Below are 24,192 nucleotides of genomic sequence, written 5' to 3' on the forward strand. Positions count from 1 at the left end.
TGTAAACTATTCTGAGCTGCAATTTTCTGATAAAAGTAAAATGTGTCACAACATAGCATTGTAAATGAAGCATTGCAGTGCTGCAGAGAGGCCTCGGCTTACAAATCACTTCCTCTAGATGTAACAGAACCCATTTGTTTGGTTCAGACTGCAGCAAAAATCCCATCATCATTTTAGATTTTTGTTCCGAGGAAAAGGGAAAATACCTTTTGAATATCTATCAGAATGATTGTAATAAGACTTGTTTGTTTTTTGGCTTCAAATTCAGCCCCATTTTGGAGTTTTTCACTGAGTCAATTTAATGATTAAAACTCTAACCAGGAAGCTGAGAGCACAAGCGATCTAGGAGATGAAAGTAGCTGTATATAGCTGGCTACTTACTAATACTTTTTACCCAGATATCAACAAGGTATTTGGGTCATTGTCCATTCAGAGGAAGCATTGCTGCATCATCCATCTTCTGAACAATTATTAATTCATGCTTTTATGGTTTTGTTCAGTGGAGGTACACTCAAATTCTGGACTTGACTTCAGAATTTCCATGTCATATTATTTTACCCCTCGCTATATTTCAAAGGGAAACGATGCACTTTTTTACTCCACTACATTATTTGACTGTTAAGACTGAGATTTTGTAAGATTTCTCATAAAAAAGATCACAAAACCCAATGCATTGCCACAGATTAAGTCAGTAGTTTCCAACCATTCTGATAAGTTAACAACAGATTAGGAAAAAGTCCCGAAAGACTAACATGAAATCAAACCTATTCCTCTTGTTTTTCCTTTTCACTGCCATTTATCATCTCTTGACCCTTCCTAAGATGTATCCTTTAGTAAATGACCAAACTTTGAATTGCAAAAAAAAAAAAAAAAAAAGAAAATCTTGGAAATCTTCAAGCTGTTGATTGGGTGCAGGAAAAAACAAGCAAAACAAAAACATCTGCACATTATCTCTAAATTAACTAAATGTTCCAGCATGAACTGAATGCACTGCTAGCCCTATATGCCTAAATGAATTATAAATCAGCATAAAGACCTATTTCTGCAGCTTATTAAATCACTCGAACCTTGTAGTTTGTACCGAAATGAAAACAGACTCGGAGCAGACCAGCATGCTTCTGCTCATATTCATGTGATTTATGAGAATAGATCAGCTGGTGACTGCAGCACAAGAAGTGTTGAGGAATAAAGCACAGACAAGTTAGCTGCTGTTTTTAGATGATCTGTCATGTTGGCTGTTGAGCTGTGATATACTAAGTGCTGTTTACACTGAGGTTTTTGGCCATCTGTTTGAACAAAATGCAGCCACACACACCACTTCTTTGACACTGTGCTAATTAGGTTTGAGTCGAGTCTCAGTAAACATTCAGCACGTTAAATAATCCAGACGTAACGTTCCTGTGCGGTGGGTGAGCTTAAAGTTGTAAAAACGTGGGGGTGTTCACCCAGGAATGCTATAGATGTGAAGCTTTTCTTCTTATGAAAGTAACACCAGAGACTGTCTGACCAGTGATGACAGCATTTTGATCAATCAGTCAACAGTCAGCATCGAAACTACAGCTTTGCTTTAAGTCACAATTCAGAATCTCCACCTCAGCCAGCTTCATAGGTAAAATGCAGCTACACATTATTACATTGTCAAATGTAATTGTTGCCAAATTGCTGATGCAATAATGGCTCAACAACAAGCAACATTTTAATGTGACTGAGTTCTTTATGTTTGATCTTTTCAGTGCATTTTGTTGATAATACTCCTCTAGTTTTACTCAAGTTGCATTTTAAATCCAGGATCTCCATATTTCTTCCACTCCTGTTGCTATAAAATATCTTTTTCCCTCCTGTATCCCAAACTTTTAAGGAAACATGGACTATTTTCGGGGGAAATTAGCCTTGCACAAGCTTCAATATTTAAGTGTAGGAAAGGGGAAAGAAAATATCACAGCGAACTGCAGGAAACAAAACAACATAAAAAATAGAGCAGAGCAGTTCCCAAATGGTTTCCATGTATTAGATTGTATTGCTGATTGCAAATGCAAAATCTGAATCGGGGGGGGGGGATACAGCAGAAATGTTACCAGCACAGAGGTAAATTGGAAAGTAAGAGAAGTAAAAATAGACAGGAACAAGTGAAGGCATGTATGCCCTCATGTTCACTATGAGGGGAAAGGCAGTCAGTGTGCAGATGGAGCCATAATACATCCATCTAGCTGCCACCAGCCTCACTAGTTACCACACTGCACACTCCACAGTCAGATGTCTACAAAGAGACACCGCCTTGATTTCTCCAAATGACTCTTGAAACGCAACAGTAACAATAACTGGGACTTGTGTAATTACTGTTCACTCATCACAGGAAACTTTTCCAGTCAGCAGCCCACCACTGAGAACACTCTGGGGATCAAACCAGTAACCATTTGATTAGAGGCCTCACTGAAAAGGAATATTTTCCTCCGAGAAGCTCTGGAAGCTTTGATTGCACCATAAGCATAGCAAAAAAATGAAAGAAAAGAAAAAGAAAATGTGCAGGGTGCAATCAGGAAAGGATTTGGACTCAATCTGAATCTGTCTCACGCAGCACTTCCAATTCAGTCCAGCTGTAGGTAACTCAGCCTTTGTTATTTACATTTCTACATGTCCATTGTGGCTTTTCTTTGGTACAGACTTTTTGCTAGTCTAAATAGCACCTACTGTTCTACCCTCTCAATGGTGATTTTAAGCATAGCCATGGATGAACACTTGTAGGCACTAATTAGAGCAATATAAATACTGTAAACCCGCCTGTTTGTTTTTTTTTTTTAAGTGAAAATAGCTAAATATGTTTATGGCATATACTTTAAAAGTCTGCAGTAAAAAGAAGACCACAGTCTTGTTTAGCTTTTAAAACGTTGCTCTGGAGAAAATCTATTTGTTTTTGCCTGTTAATGCATCCATATCGGTGTTTATTTTTTGCTGGAAGACATATTATGAGCGAAAGAAGCAATTACATCTTGTGTGCCAGTGACAGTTTTTTAGAATGGATTCAAACTTCCAAGGTTCTTTCACACTAAGGAACCAGTTCTGTCAGCCTGCAGGATGGAGCTTTCTGTATCATTAACAAGTAACTAGTAACTAAAGCTGTCAAAGCAAAAGTAAAAAATAGCCTCGGAGATGTGAAAATATAAAATAACTAAAAAAAATTTGAATTTTTTGGCCATAGAAGGAGTTTAATTTTTTTTGCATTAATAATACTGCAGTTTTGGAACACATTATAGAGTGCTATGTGGCATTTTCTCATTTGAGTGATAATTACTTTAACCAAATGTGTATTTTTTGTTAGTGATTGGGCTGCTTTTGCTGTTAGATTCAATACAAACTACACAGATTCAACTGCAGAATCTGTATCAAATGAATCCCATTTTTACCTCTAAATTAAACAAAAATGTAAACGTAGCATGTCCTATTTCATAAAATTCTATCCATTGTTTCTTAGCATACCGTGTATTGCATTGGAGATGTTAAAGGTCAGATCTAGAGTGGAGTTGTACAGAGAGTTAAAGAAGTTGTCAATGCCGCCTGCAGAATGTTGTGTCGGTGAAGTTGAAGGACATTGTGGGCGACAGAGTCACATTGTCAGACGTGTTAATCAAGAGCATCATGTGGCAGATTGTATGTCACACCGTGCTGTCTAAAAGGATTTTTTTAAGCTGACGTTCCAGCATCCAACACGCCAACAGCCTGTTCTGTTCTTTCTCTTGTCATCTGTGGCATCGTGTCATTTGGATAAAGCTGCATTTGAAGCTGGTTGTATAGTCAGAGGAGTGTCTGCTCACACCATCCGATCATTGTTCTTTAAAGCCGTACCTGATGAGGCTGCGGATTAACAGCTCAAAAAACTTTTTGTGCACAATTGACTAAATCTCACCTTTTTCTATCCAGAACAATAGAAATGAGATGTTTAACTTTTTCTCTTTTGCATGCTGTGTTGGGATTAAAATATTGAATCCAGCTTCAAAATCAGGAGCTACAGATGGGAAACGAACATTTCTGACTGCAAGTTGTGCCAAAAAATGAGCTTCTCTGGTGTCACTTTGTTATGCAACCATGTCCTTGACTCATATAATTCACTGACATGTCGTTCAACTGTGCTCTGCATTTTGACTTTGCTTCTGTCGTCTGGAAACCATTTGTGCAACAAGGGTTCCAGAGAAGAGCACCACTTGCATGCCACATTTATATTTCTGTTCGGTTTAGAGGATCAAACAAAGAAGCTAGTCTTCTTTACAGATGAAACAATCAATTAATGGTAAAAACATGAGCAGCTAGATCCTGCTGTAGATTCCAGACAATTAACCCTGAACAAATTGCTCAAACGTGCAGAACTTCAATCCAAAAGCACCGAATATGCCCAAGACTGTGTGGTTAGAATCTAAAAAAGCATGAAAGCTTCAATGAAGAACATGCAGTGTGTGTGTGTGTGTGTGTGTGTGTGTGTGTGTGTGTGTGTGTGTGTGTGTGTGTGTGTGTGTGTGTGTGTGCGCGCGCGCGCGTGTGTGTGTGAGGGAGGAGGAGGAGGAGGGGTTTTCTTCCTCCTCGTTACAGCATCCAAATGTTGCGGCGTCACCAGTTTCAGAACCGCGAACAGCTCCGGCGCCAATCAGCAACCTGGACAGCGCCGCTAAGTTTGTCTGCTGTTCACCAACTCTGAGCCTCCAATCCGGATCGTCTTACCTCCGATGTCTGGCCGCAGCGTCTTGTCGTATTCTTTCAGCAGATTGTTCAGGATCAGTGTGGCATCCTCCTGGTGCGACCTGGGGACCAGCATTTGATTGACAGTGGTATCGTGGTGATCTTCCTCGTCGTCGCCATATTCCAGTAGATCAGAACTGGAGGAGGAAACAAGAGGAGGATGTTTTAATAAACCCCTATTTTTTAGAAAAAAAAAACTTTGTCGCAGCAGCAAAACATGCCCCTGTTTGTGCGGATTTGGGCGCAGCAGAAAAAGGTTGCTGTCATTTGCGTGTGTCTGTATGAGTGTGTGTGCGAGTGTGTGTATTTGTGTGGGGAAAACCCTCAGAAAAAAAAAAAAAAACACTGCATGCATTATGAAGCAGCCTCATTCATGTAAAACTGTCACCGTATGTGCAACTTTCCCAGCTGTTGATCATGCAAATAACAATAAAAAAAAACGGGCGCCCATTGACACTCACCGAGCACCTTCTTCAGCGAGCGCAAGTATGAAGAGGATGACCACAAACTTGATTGTCATTTTCCCATGCGATCTGAGGACAGGAGCTGCTGGATGGAGACCCCGGCGCGTGCTGCTGCCGCTGCTGCGATCAAGTGCCAGTACAGTAGGTGTGTAACCATCAATCCGAGCTCTGAACTTCCTCATCCGCCCACACACACTTTGTGCCGCGCGTCATGTGCGACCAACACAACAGTGGCTGCTTTCCCCCCCCCTCTCCTCTCCCCCTCTTTTTTTCCCCCCTTTTACTCACCCCCTCCTCTCCAACCTCCAGCCACCACCACCACCAACCACCAACCACCACCTCTGGTCCTTCCTCGCTCCTCGCAGGAGGGCTTTCCTCCGGGAAGGCACCCGACGATCAATCAGTGTGATCAGTCCAGCGGGATGAGGGGTGGGAGAAGAGGAGGAGGAGGAAGAGGTGGGGGAGTCGAATCGACGGGATCCAGCGGCGCCTCCCCTCCCTCTCTTTCTCCCTCCCTCCCTTACTCTCTAACGCCTGTGTGGGCACCAGAGTGGCTGCTGGGTGACGCCGTCTGCTGCTGCCGGAGGTGCCGAACCTGAGGAGATGAGCATCTTTCGTGACTCATGCACCGAGCAGACTACCTGGATCAAAACTGCATGACATTAACTGAACGAAATATGCACAAACTAATTTATTTGTCTTTTTTGGGCTGAACAGTCCCGAAAGTCCCCACTGTGCTGCACCGTATTAAAAAAAGTGCCAAGTTTCAAGCTTAAACTCACAAATAAACAGTGTGAGTTGACTGGGTTTTTGTACATATTGATATTCTCCTGATGATGATCGCCGCTGGAAGCCGCATTCAGGCTTTACACACCCGTTTACGTACCACAGAGTCGCAGCAAGCCTCTCCTCCGCACTCAGAATAAGTCATTTCTGAATAAGCTCAGTAGGGCAGCTCGGCGCTTAGCCTCCAAAACCTGCCAGCTTTTAGATCCAGCAGCAGAAGCAGAGCGGAGAGGCTTCGCTGCCCCCTGGTGGATGGTGGAGGGATGTGAAAACAACAAAAAAAACAAGCAGAAAAGGGAAGATTTTCTGTTTTTTCAGGATGCTGCTGCAGCCAGAGGATTAACCTCCTCTTGACCAGCGCTGATCTGCGGGAATAACTGATTAGTAATGCTGACATTTAACTAGAAAAAGAAAAAGAAAACACCAGCTGTGGTGACTTTTTTTTTTTTAAAGTCAGTCAAATATACTTAATGTCTAAAATGTTAGAGTGCAAGTTTTGCAGAAAAAGTCCTCTTTTTATGACGTCTTATATATTCTGTTATAGGATTGTTATTAGTGATCGGCACTTTTTTCTGTACTACATATTCTGTTGCACGGTCTTTAAAGAGTTGTGAGATTATGTATATGGCAGGAAAAAACTGAGATCAACAAATCTGTGTCCATTTCTGAATATTTTTTTTGTATTTTTACAAGAAAAAAATTGACATATTGGACTATGTTAGACCTTAAAAATACAAGTTTAGAGAGTTTGTGAACTACATGTACATTGATTTAACTCCAAAGTCTCATCTCTGTGTATCAGATTTACATATTTAGAGGTTGTTTCCCTATGAAAATAATCTATTCCTGCCATAAAATGACTGCTTTAAAAAGAAGAGTAGTGAGACAGGAAGTCTCACCCTGCAAGCTTGATTGGTTCCTTATGTTTGTTACATGAAACTCTGAAAGTCTAAATCTATATTTGAGAAACTGCCATTGGTGCACTTCAGTTTCAAGGTGGGAATGTTGAGTCTCGACTGCTTATTTTGCTCATGATAAGTTATAGGATACCATATGGGCAAGGCAAAACCTTCATTTTTACCAGAGAGGCCTTTAACTTGAAAAGCGAAGCCCCCAGATAAGTGGAGTGCAGTAAAAAGTCCATTATTTCTCTCTGAAATGCTGTGAAGTCGAACAGAATGAAGCACTTTCCTCTTTTATGAATGACAAAATGTTACATGTTCTTAAGTGGAAGTACTTTCATCAAATGCAGTGATGAAGCTAATCATAGCTTTGGAAAATTCCCCTCTGAATGACACAAGGAATTAGGATAGGCAGCCCAGCATTGAATGAGTCTTCTCTGGTGAAAGCAATGGCAGATGTGTGTCTGAAGCACTTAATATCATCTGGGAATCAAACTGGTCTGACTAAGGAGTGCCAGTGTTAGATTTTGCTCTGCTTTAATGAAGCTCCAGCTGTACTGAAACTATAACATACACAGTGTGGCCCATATTATCTTTGTTGCTCCTTTTTATTTCATCATTTGAAGTATAATACACAAAACAAATACAGTACATAAAACAAAGAATGAGTGACACAAGTACATTGGTAAGCCCAGCTATAGCTACAATGGCTTCGCAGCATTTTTGCAAGATTGAAACAAAAGTCTCAGTTTAATGTTTCCTCCAAAAAAAAAAAAAAAAAGTTCTTCGGTGAAAAACAAGAGAAGCCTCATGCATTTGTCTGTCGCCTCGCTGGGACGGACAAGTGTTGCCTCACAAGTCTCTTTAAGCCGACCGCTGGATGTGCATTACATTCACAGCTGAGAGGCCCGAGTTCAAAACTTTAGTCAGCTTCACTGCCCATGAGCTAGCTGTGGATAAAGAACATATAATCAATCCTAAATTCGTCCCTCACACGCACCAGCCACAGCTGTCCAGACAACACACTGAGAAAAACAAGTGCTTGTCATTGGGCTACGCCAGTCGGGGCTTAAATTGGACAGAAGCGCCGTGCTGTAAGGGCCCCCCTGAACGGGTGAAAGCAACTTAAGCGGAACTAAATCCCTTTTCTAACAGATGTATGGCAGATGAGTCTGTCACAGTGGCTGAAGGAACGAGGGAGGCGTGGGCAGTCGTTTCTTGACTGGCAATAGAGAGAGATCGTTAAATGGATGGATGGATAGATAGGGATGCTTATTTCTTGGATGTCAAGAAAAGATATATGTGGACTGGATGTAGTCTATCAACTTCTAGCAGTACGGAGATCCTCTGACCTGTGGGGAAGTGACAGCTGTTGTGAATGAAGTGATGTACTCCAGCTTTCACAACATGCCTTCATGTCTTTTCCGTGGCTGTTCTAGCATATAAACATAGTCTTTTTTTTTGTCTTTAACAAAGAAAGTTTGAGGGCCAAGACTGCAGAGGAGTGATTCATTTAGGAATAAAGCTGATTTATGAAACGGCTTGGAGGTGACAGAATTACATTTCACTCCAGCTGTTAAAACATGTGGAGACACTGACTATTATCAGATGCCATGATGTTATAGTTGGTAAAAGTTACAGGAGCCATTTACTTGCATTGTTTTCTTGAGAGGATTTATGAGTAAACTTCAAAACTTTTGATGTAAACTAAACTGGAGCTGTAATTGAGGGAATTTTGGTTTGTTGTTGTTTTTAGAGGATTTCACAATTTGCCTACCACTGTTCTACAGTAATGCTAACAGGTAAATGCTAATGCCGTGATAACAACTGATAGTTACCAATAGCATTGTGATAACAACCAATAATTTTGTGAAAACAACTGAGAAAGTCACAATAACTAATATCGTCATAATACCAACTTATGATGTCATGATGGTAGCTGAAAATGTCATGAAAGCAACTGATAAAGTCCATTTCTGGGGCTTAGAACATCCAAATCAAGTGAGGATAATGTTTATCCTGCTAACTGTATTTACTTCATTTACCATACTAATGGATGTCCTGATGGTTTGAGATATTGTTGGGCATTGAGTGGTATAACATGGCCAAATTTGCAAATTTAGTTTTAATTTTTGTCTTCGCATTCTAGCTTGCTGCTTGCTTCAGCCTCACAGTTTAACTCAATTCATCTTAATTAGCTGTACAGGTTCTTAGTCAGAACTTCAAGTCATGACAGTGCTTAACCCTCGTGTCATCCTGCGGGTCAAAATTGACCTGTGTTAAACATATTTTAACAGTGGAACTTCTGATGTCCACATTTTCAACATTTTTGTGGAATCTTTGAACATTTTTTTGGTAGAAATGAGAAATGATAAAAATGTTTCTTTAAGAACATTCACATAAACATGAACATTGATTTTTTTTTGGGTGAATGTTCTTAAAGAAAATAGAAGTTTTACTGATATATATGTAATCACTTTAGATATTTTTAGGATTATTTTTGGAAGATTTTTGCAAATTTTCAGAAATTTGGGGAATTTTTTTGCTGAATTTTTGGATTTTTTCCAGACAAGGAAGCAATATTTTTTGGTGCCTGTAAATGAGGACAACAGGAGGATTGAAGAGAAGTCAGAGGATAACCAAAGTTACTATATTGCACCCATGAGTGGGAAATTGAATGTCTAGACCAAATTTCTCTTCAATCCATCCTGAAGGTAGTTCAGCATGACTGACGCTGTCATTCACAGAGATAAATAATGAAGGCTACAGAGTATGCACTTACATGAGCAGGGAGCAAAATCCTTATTACAGTATCGTTTCCTTTGGTAACATAACACAAAACAATAAAGCGCTATTAAAGCAGCACTGGTACACTTCAGCTCAACAAACACGTGATCTCAATTTTGCTGAAAGACTCAACTACTGCAGACCCAATCAGAAACAAGAGGGAACGTGTGCCCTTTTGCTTGATAATGTATATAAGCAGCAGAGTCAGAAACAAACAGGGAGTAGAGGAACAGACAGAGAGGTTGGAGGTTGTTACCAGGGGAAGGGATGTCTGGTCTGGTAATCTGCACTCGGCTGCCTTGCCGACCCCAGACAGACGGATCTATAGATCGTCTTTCTCCTGCGCTTCATTGGACTTACTTTTACGCCGCTGCCACATTTTAACAAGCACTGAAACATTGTCTTAGCCGACAGACAGCAGTACCTTACATTTCCATACATGGCACCTTCAACATCAATCAAACCGGCACAAAAATACTACAGAATATCATGGCAGAAGCAGTGAAAATAAAAGCAGATATCTTAAAGTGATTTCCTCTAGGTCCACTTTAAGTTCACAAAGCAAAGATACAGCAGCAGCTCATGTCATCTTTATTTACATGGTTTTCCACCAAGCCAGTGGTTTCAGCATCTGTTCAGCGCTCTAAAGTTATCTAGGACAATGCTCCCAGCAGCAGGTGAGAGGGAACTACACCGTTCACAATCCATGTGATTAAAGAAGCAGTGACTCAGAGGCAAGTCTTCTGCTGGGAGCATGAGTCCTTTGGTTCCTGAGTATGTCTCATCATAGACCAACAAAGTCCCGCATGCTGTGCTATGGTGGGCTCGAGCCATAATGCCTCAACATGTGCTCATTGCTTCCAGTTTAATTAAGTCAGTGTAGAAAGAAAACACATAGGAATCAGATCCAGTCCAAAGATTAAAGTTTGATCGGACGTAAGCTCCTCTACAAGCAACAAGAACAAAACACATGTACACATAAACATTAAGAAAAAGACATCAGAGACAGTAACATACTCTTAATAAGTTAAAAGTCAGAATTAGACTTTAGCTTTTTTTTCACTTCTAAGGGCTGAAAAACACAAACATGAGAATCTCAACGCTATCTTTTTTGTGTCAAAGCAAAGAGTTAAGTTAAAAATAAAACGGCTATTTACATGATTCCCTTATGACCCTCGGCCTAATTTCCCAAATTCTTTGCAGTTTAAAGGCCTCGTCCCATCAGCATTCAAAAGGGGGGAAATTTCTGGAAAAAATCAGCGAAAGTGAAAGTACATTCATGCAAATTGAGTGCATGAGGTCAATTTTGGTACCAAACAAATTTGCGCTGAATGCTCATTTGCAAGCCACCTTGAGAAGACTTGAGTTCTAAAGCTCCAGAAAACCATAGTTGCTTTTCATTATACAAATGTGTCTCCTTACATTTTATCTCCTCTCAGCAAAGATGTTCGGCGACATATGTGAGGAAGAGATGTAAGGACAGACGAGCTGAAGCTGCAAAATGTAAAAACCTCTTCGCTCCATAGTGTCTGTCTTAAGTTGAGATACTTATAGGGTGCTGCACAGCTGGATTGTACCACTTGATAAAAGACTTCCACTTTGGTCACACCTGTCTCCCCCTCAGGCTCAAGCTCCTCCTCAAGCTTCCTCATCTCCTCAACATGCATTTCAATAATTGGATCATCCTCCATGATGGTGGAGGGGGGACAGTTACCGGTAGAGAGAGAGAGGGTGCAAGAAAACACAAGATAGCTTAATGAAAAGCACCCCAGTGAGTCCAAGCTGGGGGAAGCTATCGTAGCGTATTATTCGTTCCCCACTTTTACCCTCCTCTGTCAGAGTATAGAAAAAAAGGCCATGGACAGGAGCTGATGTTTCGAAGAACCCCGTTAAAGACACTGTGATTTTATTTACTTATATGCCAGTGAGCTAGCAAGTTTTAATCCCAGGAATTAGCAAGGGAAATTAGAATTAGCTCAAGAGAAAGACAATTTTTACATGAATCATTTTAAAGCCACCTGCAACAGGCATTGTACTGACTGCATTAGGGATCTATATCTGGGAATAATGCTGTCTGAAGTGCCAAATTAAAGACATGTTCACTTTAAGTCAAACACGAGAAAAAACATTAAAATGTTTCATGTAAAAATCACCGGCTAATTGTGCTGACTAAATGCTGTTTTCCTGAATCTCTACAACTGAGGTGTTAGCGTGACACATTAATGAGAAATACACCATGGAGAAATACATGGTTATTCTCTTTCAAGGTGTCTGACTGGCATTAGCGTGTTACAAGTTAGTCAGGCATTTATAGTATAGTTTGTAGTGGTCTCTCTCTCTCTCTCTCTCTCTCTCTTTTGGGGGAAATTTTCCTGTTTTTTTCTGACACATAGCTGAACAGGTTTTCCAGTAGAGCAGTAGAATGACGATAAGATAATGATTAGTTTAGTTTTCTTTTCCTTTGTCCTAGCAGACTGGCAGCCAGTTTCAGAAACACGTGTGAGACTAAACATTTGTAAACATTTGTAAACAGCCAGGCATAATTTCTCCACAATTTAGGGCAAATTAATCCTTTTAAGGTAGTCAAGGCTTTGCCGTCCTTGTGCATTGGACAAACTAAGTAGTCTAGCTTAAGTTTGGTTAAAACAGAGGTTTGTCATTATGAAATCACCACCTTGCCTGAGGACACATGAGTGGAGTAAACTTTTGCCTAAATAGAGTGGTCACTTCGCTGAATGACAGTCTCTAAACTCTCCACTTCACTCTGCTGATTTGTATGTGACACACTCTGCATTTCAAGCACTGGTCCCTCAACTGTGTATATTAGTTTCTCAGATGAGCGATCAGGGCTCAAAATTCAGTTAAACCACATACATCCAATGCCATATTTGTGCTAACACATCAGTCACAGCCGTCCAGTCACCCTACGTAAGTGGGCCAAAGAGGATTTTAGAATATTCCTGTTGGCATGCTGTCTGAAATGGCGACTTTTTAATTTCTTAATTTAAAATTCATAAGCCCCTGCAATGATAATCTCACTTTTTTGGCCGCTTTCAAGTAGCATTCTGTGGTTTTTTTTCTTTTTTTTCTCATCATTTGTCTTTGAGACTCTGACTGTCAGAAATTTTGGGAAACCAGGCCTGCAGCAGTAGGCTTTGAATCTTCAAGTAAAGATGTCCAACTAGAGACACAAGCACCCGCTGCAATAAGAGAGGGGAAAAAATAGCAAAGTTGTTCAAAACAGAGACATAAAACTAAAATATCAATGCAGTTGCAGCACTAATCTCAAGTGATGTTTCATCCACATGGTGTGGAATTACATTTTTAAATCCATTTCTTTCAAATTCAAATGCATTTTAGATTGCAGAGTTTGTTTTTTGTAGCATGAGCTCAGTGCATTTCAAGCCTTCCCGGTACGAAAATGAAGCGTTTAAGTTTAAAACAATTCCTCGAGTAGTAGTGATGAAGTGTGCTCCCATCCTTTAAGCGATGATTGACATATACATGGTCGGTATTCAAGACAAAGAGGAGTCTGTTGTTTCCTTTTGAGGAGAGCGTCATGCAAACTGCAGCAGGATAGATGAGAAAGAAGCAAAGCACCTGCTCTCCCGTCGACATAGTCTTAGAAGCAGTTTCTTCATGATCAAGCAGTTTTTTTAGGCCATGAAAAACAGGAAAGGGATTCTGTTGCAGGCTTGCATCCATTCAAAGTGCTTGAATTAGATAGCTGAGTATAGTTCTGTTTTCCTCTTCAAGCGCAGATATTTGTTTTTACTTTTTAATTATTATTTTATTTTTTAGTCCAGGGCACTGACCCGTCTTCTTTTTAGTCCACCCACTCTCCAATTAGGCTCAAACCTCCCTCCTCTCTTGCACGAACTCTGTCTCAAAAAAAAGGAAAAAAAAAAAAAAGAGTAATTACGTTGAAGTGACAACTCCTTTCACCACCGGTTCTCTGTTAAGGTACGTTGCCCAGTAGACGAGGTTGAAGGTTCCAAACAGGACGGGGAACACTATCCGAGACATCTTGTCGATCTTGCTGACGCTGTTGTAGGTTTTCTTGGGATCTGCCATCTTGGTCTCGGAGGCTCGCAGCTGCACCGACGTGGTGTTGGAGATCGTGGAAATGGACACATCCTTAGTGAGGTTGGGGGTGTAGTTGACGCCTGCTGAGCAAACATTGTTGGGCTTCTTCGACAGCACCATGGGGTCTCGTTTCTGCGGTGGAAGGGACAGATCAGTGAGCAGTGAATTAGCCATTTGCTCTGCTATTACCAGTGTTGTTTTTTTTGTCTGAGATAATCAATGTGTTTCGTTCTGTCTGGAATGGTTACAGATTTTACAGAGGCAAAACATGCCTTGAACCTGCATTCTTTTTGATAGTCATATGGGGGTGACTCATCTGATTGCGAAAGCAAATCTGTGTTTCTCTGTGTCTTTATGTTAAGGTAAGCTAGGTGTTGGTAGGAATTTGTTGTTTTGTTTTTAACCTTTTAGCATAGCCAAGCTAGCTGTTTTCTCCCTCCTCTAGTCCTTATGCTAAGCTGTGCTCTGAAGTGGTACATGTTTTTGCTTTTAAGTTTTAAATAGGACCAGGCTAGTTATTTTCTCTTGTCCTCAAGTCTCTATGCTAATGTATGCTAGCTGCTTCCTGGCTCTTATTGGACTGGTATTTGTTTGAGAAAGCAAATAGCCATATTTGAAGTAATGACAAATTATTTGTCTAATGTGTTGGTTTTGCATGATTTACTCAACCTCCTCACCTTGTTGTGTCCATGGGTGTACATCACCTGACATATTATTCTTGAATAAATTTCAAGAAATGACTGAATTCACACATCCTTCATCTTCCACACTTTGGTTTTCTTGTAGGTTAAATATTCTAGTGGAACTGCTCATTAAAGTAGTGCTTTTTGACATTGGCTCATTCATAAATCATGTACAGTATGTCTCAAACACACTATTGCAGTCAAAAAATGGTCCCAACAGACACCTGCACTACCCTGCAATGAGACTGCAAAGGTGATGAAATCATTACTGTAAATGATGACCTATTTTAAGCAGTTTAATTTCTTTGCAAGTTCATTTCCACACGTGGGAGCAAACCTGTTTAAAAGTGTGTTTTAGAAGATGATTAACAGTGATGTAAGCTGTGTGAAACTGAATATGATTCTTTAAAGTAGACAGCACAGACACTGCCACGTTTACATGTGTGGTATTTTAAGGTGTTTTGTTCCTAAATTTGTAGTGTGGTGTACACAACCTGTACCTTTGGGTGCTGCGCTTCCAGAGCTTTCTTGCCATCCCAGGCCCAGCTCCTCTTGGTGAAATAGTTCACTGTAGCAAACTCAATGAGGGCAGAGAAGACGAAAGCGTAGCAGACAGCAATGAACCAGTCCATGGCTGTAGCATAGGCCACTTTGGGGAGCGAGTTCCTGGCGCTGATGCTGAGGGTGGTCATGGTCAGTACGGTGGTCACCCCTGAGTGCAAGCAAAGTTAAACGTGACAAGTTTAAATTGAGTTTTAACAAGTTGGCTGGAAACAAGCAACAGTCTGTGCTCACTCAACTCAAAGGTGGGCACTTTAATAACTTCTAACTGCCAGCTACTGCAGTGCTGCTGCTCAGTGGGCAACTGTTATTATTCTCCCCTGTGTGAATGTACATGACAGGAATATTACCCAGATAAATAAAAAAATAAAAATAGAGTAAATAAGCAGCTTCACTCACCAAAGACAGTCCTAGCAGGGACTGACTCTCTGTTTAGCCAAAATGACACCTGGGACAGGATTACAGTCATGAAACACGGCATATACGTCTGGATGACAAAATATCCAATCTTCCTTTTCAGGTAGAAGTGGGCCATCATCACTGTATACTGTCCTGAGGGACAAGACGGGAATAAAAAGGGCATAAAGTTAGACAGGGACAGTAAACAACAATATCCTAATGACAGCGATATCCACTTTAAGTTGAAGCACACTGGGGTGAATATTGTTTGTCCACAGAGGAAAATATTAAAGTGGTGCAAAAGATATTTAGATTGCCACATAGGAGAAGACTTTTTATGACTGTAAACAGTCAGTAGTGGAAGCAAAATACCTAAAACTGCTCAGATGATGCTCAGTCACTGGATAAAACAGGTCATAAACTCTTCCCCTGGCTAATGTATCTCTACACCTTCCACCTGTTTGCAGTAATGAAATAATCAGAGGTGTTGCAACTGAAGAATAGAAAGTGACAGAAGTGGAACAGTTAAAAATGAAGCCAGGATAAAGAGAACATTTCATATTCAGCCGAACATAACAGCAAAATGAACCTGACTTCAAATCCATTATTAAATTGAAAAACGAGCGCAAGCAGCGTTAATTACTGCCGAATACAACAATAGATTATTATGCAGTTAATGTCTGGGATTCAACAATGGCCGACGAAAGTGGGAGGTAAATCCAGAGATAGAGAACGTGGACAGAGAGAGAGCGACAGACAGATAGAGAGGGGATACTATCCAGTTAAACAAGCAAAGATTGCATTTGAGGCTTTAAAAAAATCCTCTCCCAGCAGCAGTTTACGACTGCAGGCGCTGGTATACTATGAAATCCAATGACTATATTCCACACACTAAGGCACATGTACGCAAGCAGCTCTCTCTCTTCCCCTCGCACACACACGCACACACACGCACGCACACACACACGCACACGCACGCACACACACACGCACGCACGCACGCACGCACGCACACACACACACACACACACACACACACACACACACACACACACACACACACACACACAGGCAGAGTAATACACAAGGCTTTCTCCAGGCAAAATCGGATTTTTGAACGTCCCTAATCCCTGGTTACAATCTGCATCCTGCCATCAGTGAGAGAAAGAGGGAGTGAAAGGGAGGGGGTGTTGAAGCTTCCTGTCCTAGGATCCTCACAGATCTCGAAGCCCCGCCCATCGCAGGCTGCCAGTCGAGGCTCCGACACACACAGTGAAACACACATGAAGCATGATTTCTAACTGTTGACACACACCTCAGCACACAGTCTAAGCCACGGAGAGAGACATTCACTGCTGCTGATCACTGGTGGGATGGAGGGGGGCTAGCCGAGTGGACATCTCCTACCTTTTTCTTTTTTCATGTTGGATTTTTCTTTTTTTGTTATTTGGCAGCTGTTTGTGGAGTAATGATCAAACGTTCTTGATGGGACTGGCAGGCGTGCGAAGGAAAGAAGAAGAAAATCAGGAGGTAAACTGCGGGCGTAAGTGACAGCAGGCTCAAAGTGAGGGAAATTTGTATGTCCAACATTCATCTCCACCACTGCCATGTCTCGATTAGGAGACCCCCAGCACTGTTAGTTCTCACTGCGACCCCATCACCTGGGCCCTCTGACGCCCTCATGACTCCAGGCCGCCCGGCTCACATCTACCCCGTTGACTTCTACCGCTGTCTGAAACATCCAGGCACATCCAGGCACTGCCACCCTGGGACACCCCAGGCTCACCTTGGCCTTTAATGCATGGATCCCGACAGGACTGGGGGCAGAGGAATGAAGAGGAACATGTTCCTCTGGTGGATCTTACTACTTTTCTCCCAAGGATTTGTATTTCGCCACGTCCGAGGGGAACTTCCTTTCATTTCGGGGAACAATGCTGCCATGCTGGTCAACTGGTGAGTAAAGGAGGAAAAGTTTTTGCTTTGCTTGGCCTGAAGGGTCCACAAAGAGGTTCAAGCTAGTGATTATCCTCTGGAAATTTAAGAATCTCTTAAGATTATTTAGGATCACGTTTTGGCATAATAGTATTCCAAAGGATATGGCCCTACAAATTCCTGCAAAGTGTAGATGGAACTGTTGCTATATTAAGTCTTATCTGCTTTTAGAGTCGGGGAGTTATTTAAGGAAAGATATTGCTGTCTGAGATCCTTAAAGCTGTCCTGAAAAACTCATGGACTTAGCTTCTCTTTCATGTACCCAGTTGGGAGTGTGGTCTAAGATTAGATGTGCTAATTAAAGACTAACACCGACAACCACAGAGTATTTTAAGGTTTGGACTGAGGTTTCAAGATCTATGTTCATTGACAACCTGTAACAAATCAAACAAATAACATTAAAGCTTAAAACTTGGTCTTTTGGAATTTAAGGAATTTGAATCAGAGGAAAACATAAAGTTAAAAGTGTTAAGACAGATAACAAAGACAGTTAAAGAGTTGCCCATTGAGGCAAAGTGCTCCACTGTTTTCCTTGAGGCCTTGCAGTTAGGGCCAGGAGACAAATGGCTACTGCAAAGAGTAAGAGCAGAAGAAGGCCAGACGACTATTAACTGACTGTTGTTTTGACTGTTTCAGCTTTGCAAGTGCTTCATTGCTTTGTCTAGACCCAATAAAACAGCAGGCGTCTTTGAATCAAGCAGAGAAACCACAGTTAAGTCCAACCTTTTACCAGAGCAAAGACCATCGACTGGTCTTCACTGCAAATACACTTTTATGGGGTCATTTATTACCCTTCATATACAACTTTGTTTTTGATTATGTGCTGCCATGTTGGACCAAAGTAGTCCAACAATTGCCCAAAAGATTTTCTAGTTAGATCGCTTGCTCGGCAAACTTGTACATATTAAAGATTCAAATATTGCCACGTTGCACCAGCCAACACAAGGGACTGCTAAAAACTGTAAAAAAAAGACTTCCAGGTTGTGATGATATGCAACTAGGAAAACACTCAAGTGGAGTAACATTTGTCGATAGCATCCAAGGAGAGTAATATTCCATTTAAAGCTTGTTATTGTGGAAAAACTGTTCTGACACAACTAAAAATGTCATATTTGGTCTGAGAAAGTTATCAGCAAGAGAGTCAAAGACATACACCCAGTAAATTAGCCTACTGGACTGACTGTGACCCCAGAGCGCAAACTCATCAGCAATCTCCACCACTGATTTGGATGCTTTCCAGACAGAAGCTTTGAGCTGCATGAATGATGATTTACTGCCCGTAGGCCTACGGCTAAATGGAGTTCTCAGATAATGTTTCGCTTTTTGTCCAAACAGTCACGACAGCAGATGGTTCGATGATTTAGGGCAAACAGGGCAATGTCCAGTAAACACAGAAGTACATACACGCTGACCTTGAAAACTGATAAAGCATTCAATCAAACAGCATTATTTATTTATACACATAAATATGCAGGAATAATCCACAGGGGATAACATAGTGTTTATGTCTGGTCTTTGTTTGTTTACCCATATGTGAAATAAGGAGAAGTTGGTGTCATTAAACAACGTCAGTGAAGTCTAGACCTGGTGGAATGATGTTGTCCAGTTTGACAGTATAAATTAAAAATAAATTGCTGATTTTTAGCTTGTCACACTACGGCAGTGTTATTTGGATTTGCAAGTTATGATTTGCAAGCTGATTTGATGAACGGAATATGGCTGGAAAAGTTTTTCGGTATTTGGGAAAGATGCTAATGCTAATGAAAAATGATGGGAATACCCTGAGCACATTTCAAGGTACCCTGTGGGAACTAATGGTGCTATGGAGTAATGTTTTTACAAATGGGAACTTGATTTGTTTGCATTGTGCACAACAATGCACAATGCATGTGTCTGTTATTCTTCAGATAGACAGTTGGTGACTGTAATATACAAAGATGTCAGAGAACAAGAGTGCTAGCTGGTAAACATCGATGTAAACAATACATGACTGATATAATACTAAAACCAGCTCTCAGATGTCATATGTGGAGGAAATCTATTCAGCTCGCGTGTCAGGTGTTGGTACTTGCCCACCAAATGCTAGCATAACTTTGTTCACAAAGATCCCATATTGCGCCCCTGCTGATGAATTAATCAAAATCTCACGTCTCCAGAATGTGTCTTTTAGTTTTTCATCTTGAAATACTGCAAACGTGGTTAAATTCACCATGACCGTTTAACCCCGAGTTCTAGGGCTGTCCCCGCCCTCTTCAGAAAGAATACACCCTCTGCATCTTTGATTGACCGCTGTGGTTGTTTGAGCTGAATGATTATTGGTTAGTGAGGTGTGAGGTCACACCTGGGTCAAATTCTTGGTTGGATGGTAAAGAGGCTAACTAGATGTGGGGAGTTTAAGGACTGACATCTTAGGGGTGGAAAAGTTCAAATCTTAAGAGCGTTTATTTTAATCACAAAGCACAATAACAATGTTTTTTTTTAACTATATAGAACCTTTAATATACTTAAAGCTCCCCTTACTTAGTATTACCTCATTAAAAGTGCTTTTTTACAGTTTTGTGTTTTCAGTCAGGATTAACAAAGACCACATTTTTGTTTAATATTTTACATTTTATCACTGTCGCTGGGTCATACTCTTCAACTAACCAAACAAGTCTTTATTATTAAATAGTTTTAGGGCTTCTTTTGACTTTCCCTTTCACTTGTGACTTTTTGGATGATAGATGTGTTGCACGTGCAAATAATCAGATAGACATTTGGTATCTCCAGTTTGATTGCCTCACCGTTCATTTTATTCACCGTCACCAGGGAAGAAAACATTTGTCACCCAGCTATTAAACATTTAGTCATTCTTTGATCAGCAGTCAACGTGACAAACCAATCAATCACACAATCAGCCCTCCAGCAGGGCAGCCATGCAGTCACTCGGCTGAACTACTGAGTCAGCCAGTAAACACAGGGATTCAACTGTGGTACACAAAAAAGGAAAAAAAAAAACAGGGGAAATCCACACTTTTAATAATGATTCTACTAGAAACTAGAGGGACGTGTATTACAGATCCGTTTTACATAAGAGTATTAAGCAGATGCCTTTCAGCCCCCCCAACCCCCACGTGTCAGATGAGGCTGTCCAATCGCAACATGCAGACACAAACACATTTCTTGCTCTAGCTTTGTGGGGACCGAACTTAATTTCAAATCAAACTCCTTCCTCTATGTGAAACCTAAGAACTGAGTTTACCATCATGCCCATTTAAATCTGTATGATCTACTGTTTCACCGTGATACAATCCCTACACCGAACCCGCATCCCAGAAATAAGTACACATCGATGTGCTTACCTTACAAATGACCTCACTGTGTATGTTTGTAATTGTGAGGACATTTAGTGCTAAGATAAATGTGCAAGTGCCCGCAAACACACAGATACACTCAGCGACAGCCACCCAACCAATCCCTCGCTGATCTGTGATGTCATCTTCTTATGCAAAAGCTGATGGGTGGTTGGAATGGAGGATTAACCCGAGGTCTCAGGTCTCTCTGCAGCTCTATGATGTGTGTGTCTGTGTGTGCGCGTGCGCATGGGCTCATGCGGGGATAAGTGTTGTTTGACAGGGCTGTCCGGCCCTGTAGACAGCTGGTTGTGTGAGGGATAGGCTACTCTCCTCCACGAGCCTCCACTCATTGACTCTGATCTCCTGATAATGTTTCCCACATTTACTCTCCGCCTTCCACGCCCATCTCTCATCGCAGCATTTATCTTTTCTAATCTAGAATTAGTTACATCACGTTATTTGGTATTACACTTTACATGCACCCACATCCAGTCTGATTTCACTAATAAAAAAAAGGTGCACAAGAAAAGTGAAGAAAAAGAGTAAAATGACGGTGAAATTGCACAGTGTAGGTTTTATCCTTTTGGCAGAGTCTGGGTCTTCCTGCTGATTCTTTCTTCAGTTAATTATAAATTGATTGGTCATAAAAGATTTTTAAATGACAGATAGGGCCCGGTTGAGCAGCAGCTGAGTCAGCCTTTTTTCAGTTAACAAGAAACTCCCACGGTTCCATCTTTACCTTGTAAAAACTTTGCTTGCTGGGAAGAATTTGATAGAAAATGTTGTTGGGGATGTTATTGAGATGGCTCGGGGATGAAATGAAATGATGTAATCCCAGTGCTTTAGAAATATATTTACTTTAAATTAAATGTTAATTTTACATCATGCTATATCATTGTGTTTCTTTTTGTATATATATAAACAAAAGAAGCTTAAATGGCAAGGCATTACTTTATATCTTTCTGATGTCATCAAACTGCGTACGCTCTTTACAGGTGTACGCAAACATTTGCTCATGATCTTTACAAGTGTAAATTCTTGTATGCAAATGTAAGTGAAGTTGTCAGTTGAGTTGTATGCCGATATATAAAAGACTGACATTGCGACTGTGGCATTATCTATAGGGTAGCTGATGACTGTTTTGAAGCTTTGAGTTTGTAATTTGGCCTTGAAAGCTCACTGGAGAACCTGAGGACCCGTAGCAATCGGTCAATAACAAGATAGCCATGCCTTAAAATAAGCTCTGTGTATCGTATAACTTCCTCTGAATGGGACCACAATTTGCAAAACGCAGTCAGAAAGTCTTGAATCTAAATTCTGAGACCTTATACTTATTAGGAAATAGTTTACTTTGGAAAATAAAACCACAGACCTCTATACAACCTGACTCCAGATGAGTCGCCCCCTGCTGGATGCTTAAAGAAAGCACTCACTACTGCTACTCAGTGTAGCAACTGATATATGTGAAAGGCAGCAGTTAATTATAATAGTAATTTGAAAGTATTTGCTTCAAACAAACAAATCAGCCACACAGAGTTTTAATTGGTGTTGAGTTGAGGGTGTGTTTGAAATTTGGATTAGAATTAGACAAATATTCAACGTTTCCATCAATAATAACGGCTGTTGTTGCGGGCATTCTGTCCACAACTTGTTCCCTTCCTCAAATGTAACTATACATTGCAGTTATCCATACACTGATATTCCTGATTACACTACCAAAAACTTGCTTTCACACTATGTACCTTTTTAGCATTTTACATGCTATAATCTTAGTAATTCTGTCTCATTCTACTCTACTGTGTATGCTACACTTCTTGTTAAACAATAGCTGTCTGCTCAGGCTGAGATTCTTTCACTGCAACATGTTACCTTTTCTTTATTTTTCTTGCATCATTGCTTTTGCATTCATCGACAGATTGCGTCCTTTGGGATTAGGTTGTACTGCTTCTGCTGCTTTAATTCCAGCACCAAATTTCTGCGTATTTTACTGCTAGTAGCACAACAAGTATGACATTTCTATTACAATGCCGTTATTAAAATAGGTAAAACGCAAATGCACGCACCTCTGCTTGTGTGTATGTCCTCTGTGCCAGCAGTTTGTCCAATAAGATGGTACTGGTTTAGCCTGGAGCCGTCCTCTGCCACCACCACGGACTTAGCAGCTCCCTGAGTCCAAGTGTAGACCACCTCTGACACCGGATAGGCATCTGAGAAACAGAAAAAGACAGATTAATCAGACTTTGAATTTTATATTTTAATACACAGATGTTCAAAATGTCAGTAAAATGTTCCAAAACGTGCTTTTGTTTTTGCCACAGTTGATTAACACATCAGCGGAAGTCGCAGCCCTGCCATCACTCATATTATGTGCAGTTGCCTGTCTGCTTGTATCTGACTGAGTGCTGATGCGAGTCTTTGTAGCACATTTTGATTAGACTGCAGGCTTAAGGCCAAAAACAGAATTTTGCTTGCAGGCCTGAATGTGTGTGTGTGCGTGTGCGTGTGCGTGTGCGTGCGTGCGTGTGTGTGTGTGTGTGTGTGTGTGTGTGTGTGTGGAGGGGGAGTGGGTGGATATTTGAGTGCATTTTTGTTTAAACCACACCTCTAGGTCAGAGGTGAGCTCCCCTGTCAGCAGCAACCAGACTGAGTCAGATTAACCAAAATGCGTTGCATCACACTTGTGATAAAAAACACCAAGCAAACTCTGAAGCCTCGCCTGCTGCTTCATTTATTCATGCCGACTATTGCACAGACACTGGACATTGATCTATCATCCGCTCTCTTGTGAGTGCAAAAATATTGAAAGACAAAAATTGTAACTGGCACGAGGGTGACGGATTCATCTCTGAATTTGTTTTAGATCTCCGATTGCGTGTTTGTCATCTCTGGATTCAATTCAGCTGCACTATTTATTGGAAAAGAGGATTATTGATGCAATTTACTCCTGATTGTACATATTGCCACCTGTTTCCAAGAACAGGCCCAGGGAATAAAAAGAAGGATGAGAACATGGCAAAAACTGCCACTTAAAAAACACTGTTTGTGACAATGTCAAATTACGTTGCAAGATCTGGAAAACTACTGATTGATATTGTAAAGCCATATTTGAAAAACAGACAAGCTCAGGGGGGAATTGGTAAAATAAATTATGTGCTGAGAAGAAATATAATGAGCTGCGTCAGCCCACTTACAGTAGCTGCTCAATTTCATTCAGCATTTATTTTTTATTTTGGATACTCTCTAAAGGCAACAGATTTAATACTGGGGATAGAAAGTAGTGAGAACTTTTTTTTGGAATGACAAACTTTTAAGAGTACGTGCGCAATAAAGATTTGTGCAGCCAAGTGTTGTTTCCTCATCTGGTGATTTCTGGAGGCGTGAAATAGACAATTATGCATATTAAAATCTATGAATACAATACGAGACAAGCTGAAATTGCATTAAAGCATTTGCAAGTAATTTTGCTGACTGG

The 24,192-nt window shown here is 40.8% G+C and overlaps 3 protein-coding genes across 3 annotated transcripts in view; 1 reads left to right on the plus strand and 2 right to left on the minus strand.

Annotated features, from left to right (window-relative positions):
- Positions 1-5,424, minus strand: part of LOC110950029 (gamma-aminobutyric acid receptor subunit gamma-3-like) — a 113,649-nt gene extending 108,225 nt beyond the window's left edge. The window contains exons 1-2 of the mRNA XM_051943561.1: positions 5,187-5,424; positions 4,708-4,862 (exon numbers count right to left, since the gene is read on the minus strand). Of these exons, the coding sequence (XP_051799521.1) occupies positions 4,708-4,862; positions 5,187-5,371 (340 nt within the window). The 5' untranslated portion in view covers positions 5,372-5,424. The remainder of the gene's footprint in view (positions 1-4,707; positions 4,863-5,186) is intronic.
- A 2,042-nt stretch (positions 5,425-7,466) lies between these two features.
- The window catches only part of LOC110950032 (gamma-aminobutyric acid receptor subunit alpha-5-like), a 34,141-nt gene continuing 17,415 nt past the window's right edge, over positions 7,467-24,192 (minus strand). Inside the window, exons 7-10 of the mRNA XM_022192414.2 lie at positions 22,784-22,927; positions 15,394-15,546; positions 14,934-15,145; positions 7,467-13,882 (exon numbers count right to left, since the gene is read on the minus strand). Coding sequence (XP_022048106.1) covers positions 13,583-13,882; positions 14,934-15,145; positions 15,394-15,546; positions 22,784-22,927 — 809 coding nt within the window. The 3' untranslated portion in view covers positions 7,467-13,582. The remainder of the gene's footprint in view (positions 13,883-14,933; positions 15,146-15,393; positions 15,547-22,783; positions 22,928-24,192) is intronic.
- Positions 17,195-24,192, plus strand: part of LOC110950031 (gamma-aminobutyric acid receptor subunit beta-3-like) — an 88,962-nt gene continuing 81,964 nt past the window's right edge. The window contains exon 1 of the mRNA XM_051943559.1: positions 17,195-17,346. Coding sequence (XP_051799519.1) covers positions 17,195-17,346 — 152 coding nt within the window. The remainder of the gene's footprint in view (positions 17,347-24,192) is intronic.

This window comes from Acanthochromis polyacanthus, chromosome 22, assembly GCF_021347895.1.
Source record: "Acanthochromis polyacanthus isolate Apoly-LR-REF ecotype Palm Island chromosome 22, KAUST_Apoly_ChrSc, whole genome shotgun sequence".
NCBI lineage: Eukaryota > Metazoa > Chordata > Actinopteri > Pomacentridae > Acanthochromis > Acanthochromis polyacanthus.